Raw genomic sequence first — 22,623 nt, 5'->3', positions numbered from 1 at the left:
TGCTACTTGTAAGGGAATTACAGAGCCTTTGAAGTCACTATATCATCCTGTTTGCAATGCAGAGCCTCTTAGAAAAGACAAAACACAATGGCAAATCATTCTTTGGTGGACCTGTGGTAATGTCTCAACTGCGTGGATCCTGCAGTTGTCACTGACTTTACAAAATGAAGAATATAAATGGTACAAAATCCGATTGGACATATAGGGTAGTTGCATTAATTATCTATCACTTGTCTAAATACTCGCTAGTGTGGTACCTCCTATTTCTTGACCAGTTCTATGTGTGAAACAGTGTAATTCTCCTATGAAATCCTGGAAGTCAAAGATGATGACCATAAAGTTGTGTAGGAATGCTAATGTAGAGGCAGAAAAAAATAATAGTAACCTCTTTTTCTGGAGCAGCTCAGATTTCTCCTGCGTTGCATGGAGAACAATGGATGTTGTCATTTAGTGCTGCATCAGAATGGTTTGTGCTGCCATCATGAGGAAATCTGTTACTGCTTCTACACTGTGATTCTTGTGTATTGTGTCATCTTAGAGAATAAGGGTTTGTGCAGTCCCTGGTATTCCATCTCTAATTTCTCTGTAGGACCAGATGTGCCACACATGAGGGAAGTGTTTTCTTGGTCTAGAGAAGTCAATTTGAGTTCTCTTTGTCTTTAAATACCTCTAGAACCATTGCAATTTCAGATTGAGCTTCTTACATAAACATTCTTTCTTTGCCAAAAGTGTAAAACACATGAAAGCTTGCCACATGTCTTTGTGTGGCTTCGTACCTTTTCTCTATGCAGAAAAGCAGTCTAGCATACTGAAACTTCTTCGGCTTCTTTCTTTCTGTACATTCACTTTCAGATGTCATAACAGTTCAGAAATCATCACATGCATCCTATGTGTAATCTCCTCCTATTCTATTTAAATGGCATCGTGAGTAACACAGATGCCATTGTTCAAGGTTCTTTTTCTATTAACTTGTTGTTAATAGAACCAATATACCAGCTGTTGTGGTATATTGCTTTTTTCTAATTTAAAGACTAATCTCTTTTCTCCTTTTCAAGGGAGAGAGAAAACCCTTCAGGTTGCACAGAGTGACCTTGAAGTAAGTTTGGGATCTTTAACTTGTTAAATACATGGGGGAAAAGAATGCTCGTTTGTTTGAGGCAGAGGTGGTCCTGTTCTTTGTGGTCTTTGTAGGATGTTTATCAACTATTTACTTTTAGAACTGGAAAGTGATGTGCAAAACGTTGTGTGCTTCTGCCAGCAGTCCACATAGTTGAGGACTGTAGGGAAAAAATTCATCGCCATCTGCCTCTGCAGTTTGTGGGAATGAACAATGTGGGAACGGGTGTCAGGTTGTACAAGTAATTAGTGATAGTTCTGGATAAAATAGAAGAACGAAGCACTGCACAGTTGCCAGGCAGGGGCTTCCCTGTGATGTTGCTCTAAGCCTTGTATGTGCTTGTTTCTATTTTTAATGTACCCCTAGGAAAGACTGTCTGGGACACATTTGCTGTTGTACCATTATGTAAATATTATTTCAAAGTGAGACTAAGCTACTGTTGGCTAATATGATGATTTCGGTTTAAAATATTTTGTATTAAGCAGAGATTGGTATTAGCTTTTAAACTTTGTGGGCACCTGCAATTAAATGTAAAGCGATTAAAAGCAAGCGCTGAGGTAGAAGGGATGATCATTTTGCTAGATCTCCTTGTCAGTTAGGTTTCAATGGAGGTGCTTGCCTGGCATTTACTTCTAGAGCACTTCTTTGCGTATATTTTCATTTCTCATCCATTAGGTAAATAAGAGGTAATGGGAGCATTTCCCAACTTTGTAGGCTTTTTTTACTCATCCTGCAGTGATGAGTAAAATAAAAGCTTGGGGAAAAGTTTAATTTCTCACAAGTTTATGTGACCTGGAAAAGTAGCAGAAGGCTTGCAGTTTTCCAGGTGTTTTTTATTGCATCCCTCAATAAAAGAACATGCTGGTTTTGTCTTTTTTACGTTGTATTTTGTTTCAGTCGAAACATTCTTTTGTAAAAATGTGAGCTGTATGTAAACACAGTGTATTTATAGAGACCTCCTTGACTTTCTGCCATGCCTCACACATTACTCCTTTGAGCACTGCCCAACTACAAAGGCACGGAACAACAAGGGTCACGGGAGCTGCAAAGAGCATTTCAGCCATGAGAGTAAACTCTTACCAGCTCCACGGTGCCTCCCCCTCCCCTTCTGCTCCAAGTATGGGAGGCATTTCTGCTGTGCAGTCATAAACCGTGGCGTTTTCACAAAGGCTTCTCTGTGTATCAGCTGCATAACAAAATTGATGTTATGTTCGTAACACATCTTCTGGACTTCGACAGAGCTGGCAGAAGCTATGCTGAAGCCCTCAAAGAATGTGGGTTGCATAATATAGAATTTTACATGAACAACATTTTAGTGGAAAAACAAACCAAACCTTTTCTTGCAGCTAGATATATTAGGAAGACCTTTAAGGCAAATTTAATAGAAACAGTGTGGCCTACTTAAATTAGCATAAGATGTTAGATAATTATTTTAACATGGGGTATTATTGAGACCAAATGACTTCATTACCGGGAGCAGTTACGGTGAGATTTTTGGTTGGTTCTTGAGGAAGTTTGTTACAGAAAAGTTCTGAACAGGTTGGAGTGGTTGGACCAGAAGTCATCCTGTGATGAGCAGTACTTTAAAGGCAGCTTTAAGAAAAAGAGCAGAGTAACTCCTGATAACTTAGTTACTTTAAAGAAGTGATCATTGGAACGTTTCAAGGTTCTTTTAATAAATGTACTATTTTGCAAAGCAAAAGAGATGTTTTTAATTCATATATCCGAGGAGAAGTTTACAGATGTAGTCCACCCATCCCCAAAAGGAATCCAGTTTTGTAAGGCCTTCCCTTAAAATCATTCCTGCAGTAACTATTTCTACTCTGCTTGGTTTAATTAGACTGAGGAGGGCTATTTTTTTCCAAAGATAATAATTAATTTTGCTTCATATAACAAAGTGATTAGCTTCTTCTAGATGGGAGGAAACACAGAAAGTGATTGTTCGCAAATAGAGTTTTGCAAAGCTGCTGTCATCAGAGCATCCAAAGTTATGTGAATAAGGGCTAACATAACAAATTCAAATAATGCAACTCTGTTAAAACACTGGCTTCCTGTTTCTAGGAATTATTGCAATATTATATCCCAGGTAATAGCTTTGGTATTGGAATTGCCTTTATCTTGAAGCATACACTGGATGTGGTCATACTTGGACATCGCCAGGAGTGAGAGGTAATACCAGCAGTGCAAAAGGACTAATACCAAATGCACAGAACTTTATAAGTTGCACTGCATGAGCTAATTTCCTTTTGTTTCTCTTCAACCAGTTTTAAGTACTGACACTGGTGTACAAACCAGCTGAAGTCCTCTTTCTGTGCCCCCTTCCTGCTGCCTGGTAGGAGGAAATACAGTGGGAGGTGGGTGTTCTGCTCTGCACATCTCCCCTCCTCTCTCTTCCTTCCCTAGGCAGGAGAGGAGGGACTGACTGTGTTAATGAATCTTTCAGCAAATGGGGAGAGGAGAAGCGTGGTTGGTTTATAATGACTGCGCTTCCTTTTTGAATACTTAGGAATGCCTCGGGTTTAATCATGAGAAAGGTTAATGACTGACTGAAGCTGATGGTCTGTAAACGCTGCTATGAAAAAGTATTGTCTTAGGTTTGTATTGGTGCTGGTTCCTTGCGAAGAGGTTCTATTGAAACCTTCTATTTTCTCCTGCTTTGGGATACTAAAATGCCTCCGACAGCGTTAAGTGTTTTGTACCAAATTCTTGCTAGCCCTGCAGCTTTAAATGTGCTGTGTTGATTCAGTGCCATGTTTGTCAAAGTTTGTTTTGTGATTAGAATACCTGCTTGGAAGTTGAATGTTGTTATCTGGAATAATTTAGCAAAGCTACTGTGTCAGTGGATGCTGGGTACTCCTGGCACAGACTGTTAGCACACATCTCTCCTGTGCTTGCATTCCATGTTTGTGAAGGATCCTGACAAGAAAGGTAGGATCATTTCTTGGTCATTGTGGACTTTGTTTTCAAATTGATGATTAATTCTTATCAACGTGAATAAATAGTGTCATTATTTCAAAATGTTTGAATATGTTTTGTTAGGAGGACGAAGAGTGGAAGTGTTTGTAATGCCTTGTAATCCAAAGTGATTAGGTTGCTTTAAGAGTCAGAAGTTCAGTTACAAATGAAGTCTTGCCTCGCCTTGTAATGGTGATAGATTTTCCAGGTTTGAGTTTACTTATGCATTTTTTTCTTATAGTTCCTAGGAAAAGTTTTTCTGGTGAAGCACCTCAGGTGACTCAGACGTCTGCAAAAAAAATTCTTGCTTACAATTTGAAGTTGTGTCAAAATATAATCAGTGATATTAATTTGCATCTAGGATGTTTGTGTGTGGTTTAAGGTATGTCCTAGTTATGTGCTTTGTTTTGCAAAGGAGTGTCTTCTGTGTCCTTGGAAAACACGTGGCCCTCTTTTCTTGCGCACTGCCATCCAAGTTTGGAAGTTTGCTTGCTTGTTTCATTTTTTTGGGGTTTCCATAGATCTCAGCATTCTTTTGGAGTTCTATGCAGTCTATTTAGTTTTTAACAGCGTGACTGTGATTAAAATATGTATTTTATACTTTATTTCATATTTCAGTTTAATTTCTTCTGTTTCAAGATTGTGTGTGATAATGGAAAAGAAAATAATGTAACAGAATTTAAAGGATTCCCTAGCATTACTTTTTTTCTAGATATATCCTTTGCTCTGTCACTTTAATGCCAGAGTTAAATGAGTAAGTCCTGACACCAATATAGTATGTGGATTTTAAACAACTGACAGTTTAGAAATAGTCATATGAATATACAAATTTCAGAGAATACAGTGGATTGAAGTAATTCAGTTTATAATGCTGAACCGCCATGTGGTGACACGAGTTGACCAAGCAAAAGTAAAAGTTGTGCTAAGCAAATTAAAATTCTTCAATGCAATGAAAAAATACAAGTACAATTAAAAGTGCCATCTGTCTAATTAAGCAATTAAATATTCCTTCAAGGAGACTGGGGTGACGTAAGCTTGATTAAAACTACTGCTCAACATTTCTGTCTCATAAGAGAAAGGCATCTTCTCTGCTTCTGGTAGTCCAGGTGTTCCTGTGGGGACAAAAAGGTAGAATTCAGTAGACAGAACCCGATGACTGACAGATAAATGTGATTTCTTTCTTTTTTAGTGCTCAGATCATAATATAGTAAGATTATAATCACTTAACCTTGAACTAATTTAAATATGGAGTTCTCAAAATAATTTTGTAGCTTTAGGGATAATTTTGCCATCCGTCCTATGTCTGATACTTTATTTTTTTTCATCCTCACAGTGACCTTCAACTGGTTTTAATATGTTGAAGTCAATACTAAAAATATTTTATCAAGAATATTTCAGGTGACTTGTAACAGTGACATTAACTGAATGCAAGCCAGCGCTGGCTTAGAAGCCTTAATTAGGAAGGCTTATTTTGGAATGGCTTTCGTTTATCACTCTGACCTCAGGAGTTTGTACAACCCCTCCATTTTTATTTTTTTCACTCCTCTTTAGAGCCATATTGAATTCTACAAACTGGACTTGAAAGTGAAATGAACGTTTGATTTCTATCTGTACCACTGTTCCATAAGCTGGTATTTGATCTGAGCAATTGTCAAGGCATTAGCTACAGTTGATCTGTTAGTATGAATATGTTCCTCGTAGATAGAGCTGTTACCATAAAATGCCTTAGAGCTGAGAAAAATAAAGGATACTATGACAGTTCTCCCATTCAATAGACTTTGTCTTGTTTATGCTGAAGACCAAAAATAGTCTCAACCTGCTTTACTTATAGCCCTACGTGAGCACACTCCCTACTCTGGGGCTTCACCCAGAGGCAGCAAAGCAAGGCTTGGATGCCGCTAAGTAAGCATCTGCTTGGTTGGTATTAATGAGAGCTGGATCTGTTCTACCAGGGAACTTACTGCATTCTGGTAGCTCAATTAAATCGAGATTTGTTAGGGTCATGGGAGAGAGAAACCCAGAGCTGTCTTCTAAACGTAGAGTTATTTTTAAAATTGCTGTAATACCAGCATTCTGCCTTGTACGTATGTTCCTGGTGACTGTATTTTATCACTCTGATACAGTTTGTGTGCATCCGTATTTAATGAAATATCACATTTCCTGCTAGCTTTCATCAAAAATGTATTCCTATAGATTTTCTTTGGCAGACACAAATTCTAAGTTCAGTTATTTTACTTATTTTTTGTTCAATTATTTCACCTGGAAGTAATTTTTTTTGTCTCTATCTCATGTAATTTATTTTTAAGCGAGATAATCCCATCTCAGGCCCTGCATTTATTTATTTTTTTGTATACAGAAATGTCTTCAAAAATGTATTTATGGTTTTGGTGGTTGTTCAGAAGAGCTATTTCAGTTTTAGGAATCTTGAATTCTGCTGTACAGCAATGACTCTAACTCTCCTTGAACAGTGTGGAATACATGGTAATTCTGCAGCACATGAGATTTATACTCTTCTATTTATAAGTGCAGTTCCCAGAAAATGGAGCTATCACGCCCAAATAGTATCTGGAGTTAGTCAGTACCTGGTACATGTCTTAAATATTTTCCTGTGTAGAACTATAGGGAAGTCTTGCACATGTTGGCCAATTAGATCAAGTTCTCTGAGGAACTGGCTGGGATTCTGGTTTGTTTGGGGCTGCTTTAGGGTTGTGAATTTTTTTTTGTGTGTGTGTGTTTTGTTTTGGCTTGATTTGTTTTGGAACTCTCTCCCCGGTTCCTGGCCAGTAGGATGCTGGCACGCTCCCCAGCCCTGCTGCAGCCTCCCTGTGCCAGGCTGCTTGATGCGCCCTGAGCTCGGCGCAGTGCAGCACTGCCCTTGGGTGCTGTGAGCGCTGCAGTGCTGGGAAGAGCTGCAGCTCTGTCCTTCAGCTACCCCGTCCAAAGCCAGGCAAGCAGTTCTGACTGGTGAAATGCTGTCATTGGTGCCACTGCTGTGCACCTATTGCTCTCCTGCAACGGTAGTCACTGCTGTAGTCTGCCAGCAGGTGAAAGGTTGCTGGGAACGAGCGTGACAGTGTGGCTAGATGACATGTTTACTCCATACCCAGAGTAAAGGTCATTATGGGGGTGGTTTGGGCTGAGGAAGGGCATCGTTTCCTATAAACCTGAGGATGAGAACATCCCTCCAGAGCTCAGTGGTAGCTTACAATTCCAAGACACGTGATGCAAGCTGTTTATTGTACACAGGTGTGGAATAACATCTGTGTATACCCATCTGTGGGTAATGCTCAGGTTAAGCCCAAAAGCTAGTAGTTTCCAACCACAGGTTACCTGCAGCTCTGGTTTCAGCTGGAATTGCTGTTGGAGTGGAGGGCAAGGTCACAAGGAGGGGCCTTAGTCCTGTCAGTGTCATCCCAGTGAATCTGCAAATGTGAGGTTTCACTACTTGCTCTAGGTTTGTTTACAGCCTAGATATTCATCTTCTGTTCCAGAAGACATCCCGGTGTTTTATTGTTGACAAGAGGTGATTTTCTTGTTTATCCTGCAAATTGGTATGGACTGATCTAGCCAGCTGCAGAGCAGAACAGCCTGGCTAAGAACATGGGACTTGGAGAAGTAGCAAATTTCTTCTTGTGATTATGGGTTTGCACTGCTGTAGTTCTGCCTTGCCCAACTCTGAGCAGCTTCCAATTCCTCCAATACAGAGTTGTATAATCATTTGAATTGGAAGGGGACCCTTAAAAGTCATCTAATCCAATTCCCTGTAATAAACAGGGACAACTACAGCTACATCAGGTGCTCAGAGCCCCATCCAGCCTGACCTTCAATGTCTCCAGAGATATGGCATCCACTGCCTCTCTGGGCATCCTGTTTCAGTGCCTCACCACCCTTATTGTACAAATAGTTCTTCCTTAAATCCAATCTAAATTTCCACTCTTTTAGTTTGAAACCATTTCACCTTGTCCTATCACAACAGGCCTTGCTAAAGAGCCTGTCTCCTTCTTTCTTATGGTCCCCCTTCATATACGTGAAAGGCCTCTTTCAGGTCTCCCCAGAGCCTTCTCTTCTCCAGACTGGACAGACACAGCTCTTTCAGCCTGTCCTTACAGGGGAGATGTTCCATCCCTTGGATCAATTTTGTGTGTCTCTTCCAGATGCACTCCAACAGGTCTGTTTTTCTCCTGCACTGAAGACTCCACATCTAGATGCAGTACTTCAGGTGAGGTCTCAGCAGCGTGGAGCAGAGGGGCAGGATCACCTCCCTCACCCTGCTGGCCATGCTTCTTTTGATGCAGCTTACTGGGATGGTGTAGGGCTGATGGAGGCCGAGGATGGGTAACAGACAGCCATCTTTATGTAGGCCAAATGGGATGCTGAGCTTAACGAGCTTGTCAGTAGGCCTTTGTGGGTAGTGCTTCCCATGTGATATGAAGCTGCTTTTAACAGAAAGGCACTGTATTGGAAATAGTTCCTGCAGGTAGAAGAGAGGAGGGGAAGAGGAGCTGGAAGAGTGGGAAGCTACTGAAAGTGGGCAGGGAACAAGGTATTAGATAGATGGCTAAAGGGGTACCTGGAAGGAGGTAGGTGGATGTGTGTTTTGCTTTGAAAAGCTCAGTTTAATTGAGGCCTGAATGCAAACATCTCCACATATGCTGCCTGTTTTCTCTTAGAGGTTGCTTGCTTTTCTCTATTTTTCCTGAGGTAACCTACTTGAAAATAACAAGAAGCCTGCCTTTTCCTCACCTTCTCTTGTGATGGTAATCATTACATCGTTACAGTTTTCTTAGGAAACTGAAGTGAAAAAACCTTTAGTCATTCCAATGATGAGTTACAAGACCTGAGATGTATTATCATTGAACCTAGCATTCTGCTGCAGAAAAGAGAAAAAGCCATCCTTCAGCAACTGTGTTAGACAGCGATTTCTCAGATGGACATTTTCTCTCGAGTTCTTTTCAAATCCTCTTTGCTTCCTATGTTTTTACCATTTACGACCTCTGGATACTTTCATTTTCTGTGTGAATACCCAATTAGTCTTTGACTCTTGAGTTTTGGGTTTTTGGTGATAGTGTCCTCCATCAGTTACGGATTTGCTGTTCTTCTACAGTGCTATCGTATATGTCCCTATTAATGTGTTTTCTGTGTGAGATGGAAAAAAACCAATCAATCAAAATACCATTATGTCTTCTAGGTACCTTTCATTATGTCGGATGTATTTTGTCTAATATTTTCTTTGTATGGATCACTTATTTTAAAACTCCATGTAGCTTTTTTCCCTACATTTCCTGTATCCTTTTTTTCCCCCCTATTTTTGTGTCTGGAATATCTCCTTTCAGACAGGGAAAATATAAAATATAACATGTAGGAGTAAATTACTGCTTTATGGTATTGATTTTACAATAAATTCTGCACAGCACTTCATTCTATTTTTTTAATGAATACTAACATTTTATATGCATTTTGATATATCATCACGTAACTGTCTGCAGCGTGCCTAGGTTTGATGGAGCTTATGATCTAGATTTTATGAAGTTAATTTAGATTCCAGTAATGAGGTTAGTTTCTGTTTCTCCTTCAATCTGCCTTTTTAAATTAAACTTATTTTCCATTAGATTACCAAGAATGTTATTTCTCTGAAATACTGAACCTTTTTAATTTGTTGTTTAAAAAAAATAATTATATTGAGTACGTACTTCTCTCCAGTCTTTCAAGCAATTGCTGCAGTTCCTCTACTGCATCCATTTTCATCTAGCATGGTTAAATGGTGTAACAGCTAACAGGTCAGTTACTTTCAAGGTCATTGTAAGTTCTGGAATTTACAAATCTGATGCCTTATACTTACTTTTCTTGTTTAGTTTTGTTCCAGCGAAGTCTTTAAGTATAATGTGGCATGCTATGCCAAACAACCCAAATGTGCTGGGTTTTTCAGAAGTTTGTTTATGGGCACTGAAGTACAGGCACCAAATGCAAACAAACAGAACTGTGTTTGGAAGGAAACCTTTTTGTCTCCTTCATGGTGATGGCTGACAAGTGGAGGTGAGTCCCAGCTATAGTCCAATGGCACATGTGAAGAAGTGACAGGGACACCTGATAATGTCGAGTATCCCTCTGGGGGGGTTTTCTCTGCAGTCCTTACCAGATTTTCCCATCCCTTCTCCGTCCTGTGCCTCACGTTCCTTTCCTGTTTCCAGTTATGATGCTTACAGGTAAAGGATTCTGTGTCTGTAAAGTTCACTTTAAATTCAGATTTCGTTTGCATATTGTCAGCTTAGATATTCTCATCTTTAAATGCTACTTAATGCTCTTTACCCATTTAAAAACTGTATTGTTTCTACCACATTTTAGAAAGTAAATGGCTTTTATGACTAGACTGAAATTTCAAACTAAGAAGGCTTCAGTTGCGTTAGAGCTAGGAGCAGGAGACAAAAAGAAGGCTCTCTTCTGAATATTCCCACACATCCTTTCCCTCAAATACTACAGCCGTATTATCCCCTCATAAATCTTTAATCAAAGGATTTCAATACTTAATTACAAAAAAATGTAACCTCACATCATTCCTCTGCTGTCAGCCAGTATTTTCCTTGTTATGTGGATAAGCCAGGCATTAAGGTTACTAAGTGATTTTTGCAGAATGGTGTGGCAAGTCTGAAGCAGGCCCTGATTTATAAGCCTGCAATCTGCTGACTTGACACTAAGCTGGCGAATCAAATGGGAGCCCCTGAAATCCTGGCTGGGACTAAGGAAAACCCTTCTGAGATGAGAATTATTGGATGAATGTGTTAATGCTGAGATTATTGCTGCTAAGCAGGCACCAGATAAAAGGTGGGTGAATATACAAGATGGAGACCAAGGTGCTTCAGGGACACATGTATGAGGTGGCTGCTGTGCCCAAGTGTAGCAGGAGATCTTGTGTGGCCTTATCCTACAGCCTGTGTAGGTTATGATAGCAGTGAGTTTTGGAATTATTCCTGCTCCATAGAGACATAATATTTCTGATAGCCATTTTTCAAGCCTATTTGTAGAAGTTCAGCTGATAGCAGGCATTGTTTGTGCTTGTGTAGTTTCTTCTGTACAGCAGGGAGAGGTATAAAAATTACTGCTAAGTGATGTGCCCAGCAGCCTGCACTTGTATCCGTTAGGCTTACAGAAAATATACTTCTGTGGGCAAACCTTGCTGTGTTTGTGCTGTTTTGGCACTTTTAGGGTACGTGAGGAATTGGTGCCTGAAGCAGTGTCCTGTGCTATCCGTGTGTTCCTGTGAGCACAGTCACCAGCTGGTGGTGGATTCCTGTGTTGAAGCCGATGGGAACAGTCAGCTACTTGATTGATCTCTGCGTGATCATTAATTAATCAGTGTTCCCAATTTGTTGAGCACCAAGTCCTCGTTACGTGTTTTCTGATTGCTGCTGCTGTTTGTTTTTCTCCTACTGTTTCATCTCCATTTGAAACGTTGATATCATGTTGCAAAATAAAAGTGCCCTTTTTTATACCTCAACACCTAGTAACGTGAAACATCACAGTGCTGTTCAAACACTATGGGAACAGTTGAGTGTTCCAAAGCAGTAACAGAGCATCTCAGCAAGACCGGAGTTACTTTATATTTAAGGTGCATTAAAAATGAAAGAACAAGTTTCCATTCTTTTAAGCCAGGTGTTAGAAGTTATCTAAGGTTAGTGACAAAGTTTTGCGCGGGTTTCCTCGTGGCTGAGATATTGATCAGAAACTTGCAATAAACCAAGTGAAATCAATTTGACCGTTTTCCAAAGCTGAGAGACAAAACATAAATAACATGTGGGTGAATTAAATTACCCGTTTTAATGTTCTCCAGTGGGGGCGGAACAGATATGAAATGCATTTTTACATCTGTTCTAGTTACTATTCTGCTAAAAGGAAGCGAGTCTTCACATGAGAGCACCGTACCCTGCTTTGTGCTCAGCAGTGCAGGTAAATAACCCCGGGGTTGTGTTTGACATTGGCCACGCTGCCCGGCCGCTCACGTGCCTTCCTGCTTGGTATAATTGTCTTTCCCCTTCCTGAGGAAGGCATGCACAGAATGAACTTTCATGTAACTCACCATTGTACTCGATATCAAAAGAAATGTTGCTTTTGATATTTCTTTGATTTAAACTGTAGTTAAATCCTGCAGGGGTGCAGGCGGATAATTTCATTTCTCTATTCAGTAGCTGAAGTAATGTTGCTTGAAATTCCGACTCCGATCCTCCCCTCCTGCCTTCCCGTGGTTGAAAGAGTAGCACGATGCGATTCCTTATTAGCAGAGGAAAGCTCCGTGTGCTTTTTAATACTCGTGTAAAGTGCAGAAATGCATTCTGACGCTGCTTATAAAACAATCGTGTGCATCGTAGGTTTAACTGAGAATTTTAAAAGGGTTGACTGTCGCTGAGCTCAAGGTCACGGCTCTCATGCATTTCCAAGGAAATCCTCGTCGCGGGCTAAATCGCCTTCCACCTGCAGTCCCGCTCCTCGTTAGCCGATGGGAGGGATTTGCGGCATTGGCAATAAGTTGTGCTGCCTCCTGGGCGGCTGCCAGAGCCGGGCTGCTGCTGCTGGAGGCGGCCGGTCGCTGCCTCCGCCTGCGCGGCACCGCGCTGCCAGCGGGAATGCGGTGCGGGGCTTCGCGTCGAGTCGGAAGCGCCGGGCTGCCCTTGCCTTGCCGAAACAGTTGCGTGTCGACGGCTTTGTAGTACGTGATGTCACGAGGGTGTTGGCTTTGAGGAATTTCGCTACGGAGGAAGCAGTTTTGATATGCAGGCAGTATTTTCAAGACCTTTGAATATGCTCTTGGTTTCTCTCTAGTTAGCTCGGAACGAACGTGCAGATGGATACGTGCACACGTATGTTTTGGGTAAGGAATTAACATGCAGAGCGTTGGAGCGATCTAAGTGGATACAATACCTTGAAAGCAATGTCGAGTCAGTCTGGATTTTCGAACTCCGTGCCTCTCCCAGGATACCCATTCTACCAGGTGCCATGCAGGTATAGCGTGTTTTAAGTTTTATCTTTTCGTGTGCTGCTGGATGGAGCTGTAGGACGCTGCTTGCCTTAGCACATTGTTGTTTTCATTTGTTTGCAGGCTGAAAATGAATAAGAAGTCAGGGTGAAGGTGATGAATAACATAAATTCATTTTAAGTGCTTTGTGCCTGAATTCATAGTTAGGTTTGCATTTATTTTAAGCAACGTTTTATTATTTTTAAACACTAAATGTTTTTAGAGTTTTACTATCTGGGAGAATCAAGCTGTAACCTTGGAGATTTATAAAGTGAATTATGTACTCTGGTTTTTCAGTCATCTGCTGGGAATTGGGTATCTATGTTGCTGAGAATTGGAAATCATACGTTTCTAGAAAGTATGAGTCATGTTAAGCATTTTCATGCAGAATGGCATAAAATGGGTAAACAAAAGTGCTTAACTGGCATTATGCTTTCAGGACAGCAATTCACGAAACATATGCATTGTGTGTGTGATAGATGCTTGTGATAAAGCTTAATTGTATGGGCTTCTTATTGCTTTGGTTTTGATTCAGCAGTACTATTCTATGAAAAATCCTTCCTTCCAAGAGTGCTGTTGAACAGTCTTGTAGAGTGGGTTAGATTCTACCCGTGCAATTACCTTTCCTACTGTAGAAGGCTGTAATGTTGCATAATAATCAGTGCGAATGCATTACAATACTTTTTTGGCTGAGGTGTCAGGTTTCTGGCACACCTTAATTGAGGAATGTTGATCTCCCTTTATTGTGTCTAAATCTGAAGTCTGTGCCTCTCTGCTGCAACAGTAACATAGGGAAAAATCTGAGTTGGAACAGGAGTTCTCTGCTGTTACTCATCCTTCTGTAATGCATTTAAAGAGAAGCATGAGGGAATGAGTTAATTATTAACGTGCTCATATTCAGAGACTGTACCTGGCAAATAGATGTTGTGAACTGTGGAATATGAAGTGGCATAGATTAGTTTTGTAAGGCTGCAGTGATAGCCTTTTGGGAATGGAAAGAGTGGTAGCTCTGCTTATTGTTCATTTGACCACTTTCCTGTGTATTCCTTGAAATAAACCCCTGCACTTACTTCCTCATTTATCTCTCAGTAGTACTACCAGGTTGTTTGGTCAAAGGTAGCAGTAGAGTTTTATTGAAAACCAGAGTTAGCCATTTAAGGTCAACCACAATGGTTGCTTGTAGCTATATATTTTTTTCCCTTTCTTCCTTTTTCTTTTTTTCCATCTCTTCCCAGAAGTAATCTGTTAGCTGCCCAGTGAAGTGCTCAAAATGCTTGGACCTTACCACCCAGCTCCTGGGGTTTCTGTTACCTTCTGGGCAGAATGAATGAAAGGCCTTCTGAGTCCTCACCTCTCTGAAAAGAGAGGAACTAAAGTTACTGAACTTCTCCCTGTTGTTTATTGCCATTTGGAGTTTTGAATTCTCTCCTTCCTGTTTCTCCCTTGGTTTTAAAGATAGTTAGTTTGCATTTCAGTGAAGCTTTGTTCAATAATTCTCAGATGATTTATGTGATATGCAGCTTAGATCATTAAATCCAGTTTTAAAGATGTAGAATTGTGTAGATATATTTATATTTCATTGCTAAGTCATTCTTACTGATTTAGTATAGAATTGATATAAAACCAGATCCTGTACATAGCGTGCAACCATGGATAACTTGACAGATCCAGCTATGTACAACTGTTTTACCTGCCATCATTTTAGAGCTTGGCCTCGTGCAGAATATTCCTTCAGAAAAGTGGTATGTGGCCATTTCCAACTGGGATGAAATAAACTTTGCAGACATGGGGTTGAATTAGGATTATTTCAAGCTAGTAACTAGTTTGGCTCTGGTGAGTGAAGTTTTTCCAATGAAATGAAAAAGCACTGAGATTACTGTTTATCATAAATGGCTTGTGATCTCTGTGGAGCAGGGAGGATTAATATACATTATGCTAAATCCATATTTTGGCATGTTAATCTAACATGGCTTGCATCTGGGATGGCATCAAGTCAACAGTTCCAAGTCTTGAGTTTTGAGAAGCTCTGTCTTCAGAAAACTGCCTTTTGCATAGGCAAGCTTTCCTGCCCTGGATGTGACCAAGGAGCAGTCTGCCACACTGAGTTACTCGGGGTAGCACTGCCCCTCGCTTGCCTGTTTCCTGCAGAATGCATCACTGAGCTTGGTGTGTCTCATCTTGAGCCATATTGCAACTCACTTCTGATACCCATGGAGTGCAAAACTGGGAGTTCTTGGCAGCATTTCCATATTTGGAGAAAAGAACCAAAATAATAGCATTTATGTTGAGTTTGACAGTTAACCTTCTTTCTTGGCACAACGTAAGGGATCTGATCTGGACAGTAGTGATAGAAAATACTCTGCGTGATTGAAAAACACTTCCTCAAATAGTTTATAATCTTTGTTTTTTATATGATTGGTACTTAACGTAGAGATTCAAAGAAAATATCACCATCTGTGAGTTCTGTAGCTTAAGATAAGTAGCAACAAGTGTAAAGTCAGTACAAGTGGCTGAGCCTTAACTGATTAGCAACAGTGTGCCTGTTAACATGCCTGCTCCCATCTCACGTCAGCTGGCATGGCACTGGCCGGGTAGCTTGCATTTTCTGCAGCTGCTTGATGTTATAATGCTAATTTTGTGTCCTATTTCAGATAGGACAGAAGTGAGCCTATTCAAAATATAGTCTTTGAAAATATGCTTATTGTATTTTGATTTTCATAAAGCTTAATCAGTAGAGATTAAGAACAAAGTTTTTTTCTGGCAGGACTTGCAAGACTACATTTGTGTATTTTTTTATTTTTTTTTTGTCATGCCAGTTTTAAGCTGGCATGACAAGAGGCCTTTCTTTTTAAGAACCTTTATTATTTGCCTTTGTTCTAAGCTACCAGTGGTTCTTGTTGGTAGCTTTATGAGTTTTCCTTTAGCAAAGAGAAAAGGAAAGATCTAGTATGTGAGCCACGTTTACCAAGAGTATCCAGTAGGAAATTTTCATGCTATAGCCATCTTAGAAAATTGTCATTACTTTCACATTAGCCTCAAAGAGAAACACATTCAGAAATATTTTGGAGTAGGAGAAAAGTGTTTTGAGTAAGAGCTTCATAGCTTTCCTGATGCAGAAAAGTGAGATAACCCAAGCCCCAACCCAATCTCAGCTGGAAAGCAGTTGCTAATGTTTGTGTGAGGCCACTGATGCTGGGCTGGTGGACTCTGGTGCTCTTAGTGAGGTTCCTCTTCAGGCAGAATCTTTCTGACACACACATCTAGAGGTCAAGATGCCTTTGTTCTACGTATGGAATCCTAGGAAGGACTGGGTTGAAAAGGACCTCAAAGATCATCTAGTTTCAACCTCCCTGCTGTGGGCAGGATCGCCAACCACCAGACCAGGCTGCCCAGAGCCACATAGTGTGGGAAATTTATGGTTTTCAGTGTTTCATTCTCACTAATACTTCTTAGGGCTTATTATGTTTAGCATAGTCCTTTGGCTTAACCATATCCAAACCTTCTGCAGTCCTATGAAATGCTGGAACTTCACCTTTGAGCAAAGGTGGTGGAAACGTTCATGAGAACGATGCTGCTCAGGTTGAGACATACAATAATACCGAGTAAATAAAGCTATCCGGAGGAAAAGGAAAACTTGGAATGTTGTGAATTGATAAGTCTCTTGTAGTTGATTCAAAATGTAGTACTGCAGATTCCAGTTGGTTGTAGCAATATGGTAAGTAAGTTGTTGTAACTGAAACTAAGCAACAAACTGTAGGCACTTAAGTGGAATGGGAAAGAGGTGTTGCAGTCAGAAGTTGCTGTCCACTTCAAGTGTTGATACTGAATTAGGAACTGTTCCTTCAGTGTGAAAGAAAATACTAAAATACTTCTTTGCTGCTTCATATAATCAAGTCTTGTTGCAAAGTCCTTAGAAGAAAACCATTGCTTTTATAAGGAAACAAAGCAGTTGCTGAGCTTCCTTGTAGCATGATTCTGTCAAGTTTGGTGGAACTAAAATCTCTGAAAATGAAATCAGTGAAATGACAGTCAAGAACAAAGTGAAGGACAAAAATTACATTTAAGTATTTGCTTGCTTGGTAGCGTTAGCCAAACTCCTGGCTGACTATTGAATGCAGTTGTTCTGAATATTCGGAAGCGTGCATGTGTATGACTGGGATATGAAGTTGCATTTTCTTGGAATAACTCAATCAGCTGAGCAAAGCTTCCTGTGCATTTTGTTTGCTTTTCATTCAGTCATTCCCTTTCCCTGTAGGAGGAAGAAGAGAAAGGGGAAGGCAAAGCCACTGATGAAATATAGTCAGAAGTGTGGTATGCTAAATTCTAGCTGGTTTTAGAAGCTATTTCCCCATATAATTTGATTTTTATATATGCCTTTAGAATCTTTCTCACTGGAGAAAGGGAGATCGGCATCTGTTTTTAGATGGGTAAAAATTTCTTTTTTGGGATTTGGAAAGAACTGGTGAAGAAAGCTGGTGCTGCTCATGTTAGCATTCTCATTTATGGCTAAAAAGGAATATATTGATTTCATAATTGAGAGGGAATGATCAAAACACAAAGAAGAAACTTTTATATATTTAATATTCTGCAATATTTGAAATGTGGACAGGCTAGTTTTATATTTAAATGGTTTAAATGTTATATAGCTGCTTTGCAGGCGAATATAGAGACTGCTTTTAAATTGACTCAAACCAAAACAAAGAGAACCCTTCTTTTTTTCCCCAAGGAGCCTCATGATTAGAATGTCGGCAGTTACTTGGCCTTGATAGGATAAACAATGCATTAAAAAGCTTCACATAATAAAAAGTAACTCATTAAGCAAGATTGAACTTGAAAAAAGAGTTTTGCTTGCAGGGAATAAATCATAAGTACAGGCTGCTCTCTGAGAAGACAAAATAATTGGAAAACTGTTAGAGAAGCAGTCGATTGCAAGATTACTACCTCTAAATTCTGTTGAGAAGATCCAAGCACGAAACTGGGACTGAGAGATGTCAGTTAAGGTGCAGACTGCAGCTCTTGTATGGTTTTCCTCAAGTGCTCCCTTTGGAAAGTAGTGCTAGGTAAGAATGCTTTTCTTACAGAATGTGGCTGCTATGAGAGGTTTCTTCTCTCTTGTTTATCTCGTTCCCTCCTTTTTACCCCCAGTGTATTGTGTTCCCCTATTTAATTTCCTCAAGGCAGTTGGATTTCAATGGGAAATGAAAAGCCTGAGTGCTGTGCAAGTGGTCGTTGGGTTGGTGATCCATCGTGCCTCTGTTGTGATCTACAGAACAAACTTGGAAACAGCAAGAGTGTCTATGCTCTATCAGTGTTAAACCGAGCACTTGTAAGACTGTTTGCAGTGCTGTGCTGCTGGTTTTACCTCTGCTGAGGTACACTGGATATTGCCTTCTTTAGGCATGTGTGTCACTTCTGGCTTGCTTACCACGCGTTACCTTCTGGCTCCTCGAGTCCCTTTCCACATTCCAGGCATGGCTCGCGTTACACTTGACGGTAAGGGCGCAATCAGATGAATGCATGACAGATTGCAACAATTCATTATAACTCGTTCTGTCAAAAAAGAGAAACTGTGGAAAAATGTAAGCATTCTAACAATGCCGTCTGTTAGCCTCCTTAAAAGGAGGCAAAGGCATAAACTGCATACGATGCAAAGGAGCAGCTCTGATGTGAACTGTTTACTTTCTGAATTAATTCTTACCGAAACTTTGAATATTTCTTTGTGTTTATTTTGTCATATCTAGTATTTCAGGCTCTTGTGCACAGAAATGTAATTGCAGTTCTTGTTCTAATGATATTGATATTTGGCTGGCAGAACCAGTTGCAACAAGCTCTGCGTTACTTTTTTCTTCTAGCAGCTATTTTCTAATATATCCTTTATTATTTTTTCTTAAGAAAATGCCTGGAGATCTTGGTGTAGCCTTTTGTATTTTTGTTACTCTATGGGTTTCTGAAAAGGCAGTTTGCTTATTTTTGAAGACTTTTGCTATGTGCATGTAAATATGTACAAACTTGCTGTCCTGAGTGATAATGGCTGTTCAGAATTCTGTTTGGTACTCCCTTCAGTTACCACTTTTACCTCAGCATTTGTCTAAATGTACTTACAGAACAGAGTAAAAGAATTATTATAGTTCTCACCTCAGTTGTGTTCTTCCCCAGAGTTACGCTGTGAATGCTTGTCTTAGAGGTGAAACTGCCTGGATACCTCCTGCATCCCTTAGAACTCCTTGCAGGGGTTTGTCTTCAGATTGATTTGGTGTGTTAGGGGGTCCAGGTTATGCAGCAACAAAGGACCATCCAACAGTGCAGGGTGTTTGTGCTTTTAATGCATTGTTTTTGAACTTCACTGTCAAAGCTAACTTTGACCCTGCTTTACGCACAGAACCTTCCATTCTTTCAAGTATAAATAAAGGAAACTGTTGGCTTGTAAATGACAGAGAAGTCCTGGTTTGTGAAGTACTTGGTGAAATATAAATTGTAGAATTTCATTTGGAGAAAAAAAGCTGGAGAAATGATAGAAAAATTCTAAGGCATGAATTTGCAAGTTTCTTCTTTATGCAAATTCAGAACTTCTTATTAAAGAAGAAATGAGGACATTGCAGTAGCTTAAATGTGTTGTTTCTAAAACAATTAACTCTAGGAAAATTATAACCAATACAGTGATTTGTGTTTAAATTTGCATGTGTCAGCTAAGATTGAGTTATAACAAATTGTTAAAATAGATAGCATCTATTCAAATAAAGTGTAGATTATATTTAGTCTCACTTTCTGTGCTGTTGTTTTGAGCAGGCTATGATTAATGACGTTGTGAATCCAGTTTCATGAGATCTGAGATTCATTTGGAGAACGTTTTTCCTGCAGAAAATAATCATGAATATGAGCACTTAATAAATGAGTACTTATATATTCTAAGTTTTTTGTTTGTTTTTTGCAAAAAAAAAAAAAAAAAATATTGCTTCCTTGTTTGGTGAGGAAAGCCACCTTAAATTAAAGACTCTTATTTGAAATAGATGGTGAGTCCTGTTGACAGGCAGATGCCTCTGTACACTGATCACAGGACTGCAATGCAGATAGTACTGATGCTGCTAATGTTTTCAAAATTTACCTCAGGTTTTCAGCTCGCTTAGTGGTTCCATTTGTTCATAACCATAGGTAACACCTAAGTGTTACTGAATACATGCCATCACAGTGAAGAGGACAGCGGTGGCTGAGTGCATGTCCTCAGGTAGGGGGGTTGCCTGGGCAGTATATAATTATGCTTCAGGTTGTTCCTGCTTCTCCAACACATCTCTCAGACATGACTGACTTCAAGTGGAAAACTGGGACCTTTTGTAAGAAATTAAGGTCTTATTTCCAGACATCTCTGTGCGTTGGTCCTCTTCCCTTGCAGATTCTCAGATGTTTTACTATTATGTTTTGCTTACAGTGTCATGATTGATATAAATTCTGTATTCCTCTAGCCTACTGCTGCCTCCTGTTCCCTTTTACCTTCCAAATTCCTACAGTGCCCTCACTTTGCTTCCCCTTTCATTGCTAAAAACTTGTAGCTGCCTTATTGCTCTGCTAGATGACTGTAGCTTCTTAGTGCTCTGTAGCATGTTTCCTTCCTATCCTGTCCTTATTCTCATCTAAGTTATCCATGTTTTACCCCCTGCTTTAACTTCATCACTCTTTTTAGAAAATCCATTCCTCGGCTCTCCTGTTAAACTGCATCAAGTTCAAGCTTGTCTTACTTGCTTTAAGACATGTCATTAGTTCTGTCCCTACTCTGGTTTCTTGCCAGGCTACTCCCTTTAAGTTTGTTCAAATGTGGCTGTAGTAAAATGATTTGTTTTACATTTGTCTGCTGTGTGCTAGGTAAGACTTCTAGACAAGAAGTATGACGTGATTTACAATGCTTGTGGCTCCTTATGTGTATGAGTAATTATTTCATTTATTACTGTTTTGAGAAGTTAATTGTCTTCTGTCTTTCTCAGCCAATTGTTTTTCCTGATTTCCTTTCTGTCCTCCTGCTGTCTTACGCAGAGTTTCACTTCATTTTCCTACAGCCTGTTTGTTCCATTGCTTTGGAAGAAGCCTGAAGGAAACTAAAAGACAACGTAAGAACATTGCTCATAATTGCAGAGTCTTTTAATTGTGCCTTTGTTTTCTATTGGCAAGATGCAAGGAATGGTGGGTTCCAGGTGATGTCAGAGATCTGGAAACATTGTTCTCAAGAGTTTCTCTATTGTAAGTTGTTCACACTAATGAAAAGAACTTGTGTGTGTAGAAGGATTAGAGAAATGAACGTCTATTATCTTGCAGGACAACTGGATTTTAATTAGTGATTTTTCAGGTGTGTCTGCTAAGCACCTCTCTGTTTTAACTGTGGCTGTTTTGAGCTGCTGTGGGATGTCTGAAGAGTGTTGGTATTGCTTTTGGATGGGGAAAGATCAGTTTTTGTTCGGATTCTGACCACAGAAGAATGCGCATGGAAGGGATTACAAGCAGGTTTATTTTCTCTCTTCATTGTGTTACTGTAGGTGGATAAGAAATCTTGTAAAATGTAGAATATTCAATATATAGCCTGTGTCAATTTATAATCCTAAAATCTTCATGCAGAATTGAAAATTGTTCAAACTGATGAACTGCACTGATCTGTTAGTATCTACTAAGTTTTTAATGTTCCTTTCTTCATTGGCAACATGCTTTTTTTTCTTTTCTTTTTTTTTTTTTTTTCCCCAATGGATTTATTGCTGCTGTCTGTCAGATTTCCCCTATTTTTATGTTGGAAACAAGACAAATGTGCAGTGCATTTGCCTAATGTAAACCTTTCTATGGCTATGCACCAGGGTTCATGATTTCACTCAGTTGTGCTTTCTCTCTGTATTATTTTTCTGCCCACTTTCCCCTGCTGGGTCATGATTTGCTGTATTTCAGATGCTAAAAGCTCCTGAGGACAAGCCCTTTCTTTTTAATCTCAAGCTGTTCTAAAGATCTCAGTTGCTGAAATGTCAGAATTTTCCAAGTTTTAAACTGAAATTTTCCTTAGAACTAAGCTGTTGGGTGTTTGAAATCAGTGAGTTAGGATAGTTGACTTAGAAAGTTTCTTGTGAACCACTGCGCTATGTAGTTAATCAATATTAATGTATATTAAAATATCCTTGGTATGGCCTCTTTCTAGTTGGAACTTACATTTAGGTGGATTATGGCTTCTCAAACCTCACAAGCACAGTCCCGTAGTTTTGTTGTTTGTATTATGCCTGTGAATTTTTAGAAGTTAGAAGCATTACGGGTATGTAGTTAGTTTCAGCTTTTATTCTTTTCTACGTCAGTCCCGGATGGGCCAGGAACTGCAATAAATATTTGAAGCAATGCTGTTGCCTAGTTAGTTCTGTTAAGTGCTGCTATTTTTATTTCTTTAACCAAAGAATTATTGTCCCTGTACACCAATCCATTCTCTGCTCTGTTATTTTTAAGCTATTGCCTCTTTACTCATTGTTGCTTCAGTTGTGCTTACCCACGTGTTGGTTTTTTTATTCATGATGGTTTATTCAGCTTCTCATTGCAT

General features: G+C 39.6%; 1 protein-coding gene across 12 annotated transcripts in view; it reads left to right on the top strand.

Annotated features, from left to right (window-relative positions):
* Positions 1-22,623, top strand: part of PLEKHA7 (pleckstrin homology domain containing A7) — a 139,079-nt gene that overhangs the window by 29,758 nt on the left and 86,698 nt on the right. For 2 of the 12 annotated variants that reach the window (XM_085224230.1, XM_085224228.1), the window contains exon 1: positions 12,884-13,063. The exons of the other annotated variants lie outside the window; for them this stretch is intronic. In XM_085224230.1, coding sequence (XP_085080356.1) covers positions 12,993-13,063 — 71 coding nt within the window. In that variant the 5' untranslated portion in view covers positions 12,884-12,992. Of the gene's footprint in view, positions 1-12,883; positions 13,064-22,623 lie in introns of those variants that run through there. 12 annotated transcript variants of the gene reach the window in all.

This window comes from Meleagris gallopavo, chromosome 5, assembly GCF_905368555.1.
Source record: "Meleagris gallopavo chromosome 5, MGAL_WU_HG_1.1, whole genome shotgun sequence".
Lineage (NCBI taxonomy): Eukaryota > Metazoa > Chordata > Aves > Galliformes > Phasianidae > Meleagris > Meleagris gallopavo.
This window is presented reverse-complemented; position numbering and strand designations above follow the sequence as displayed.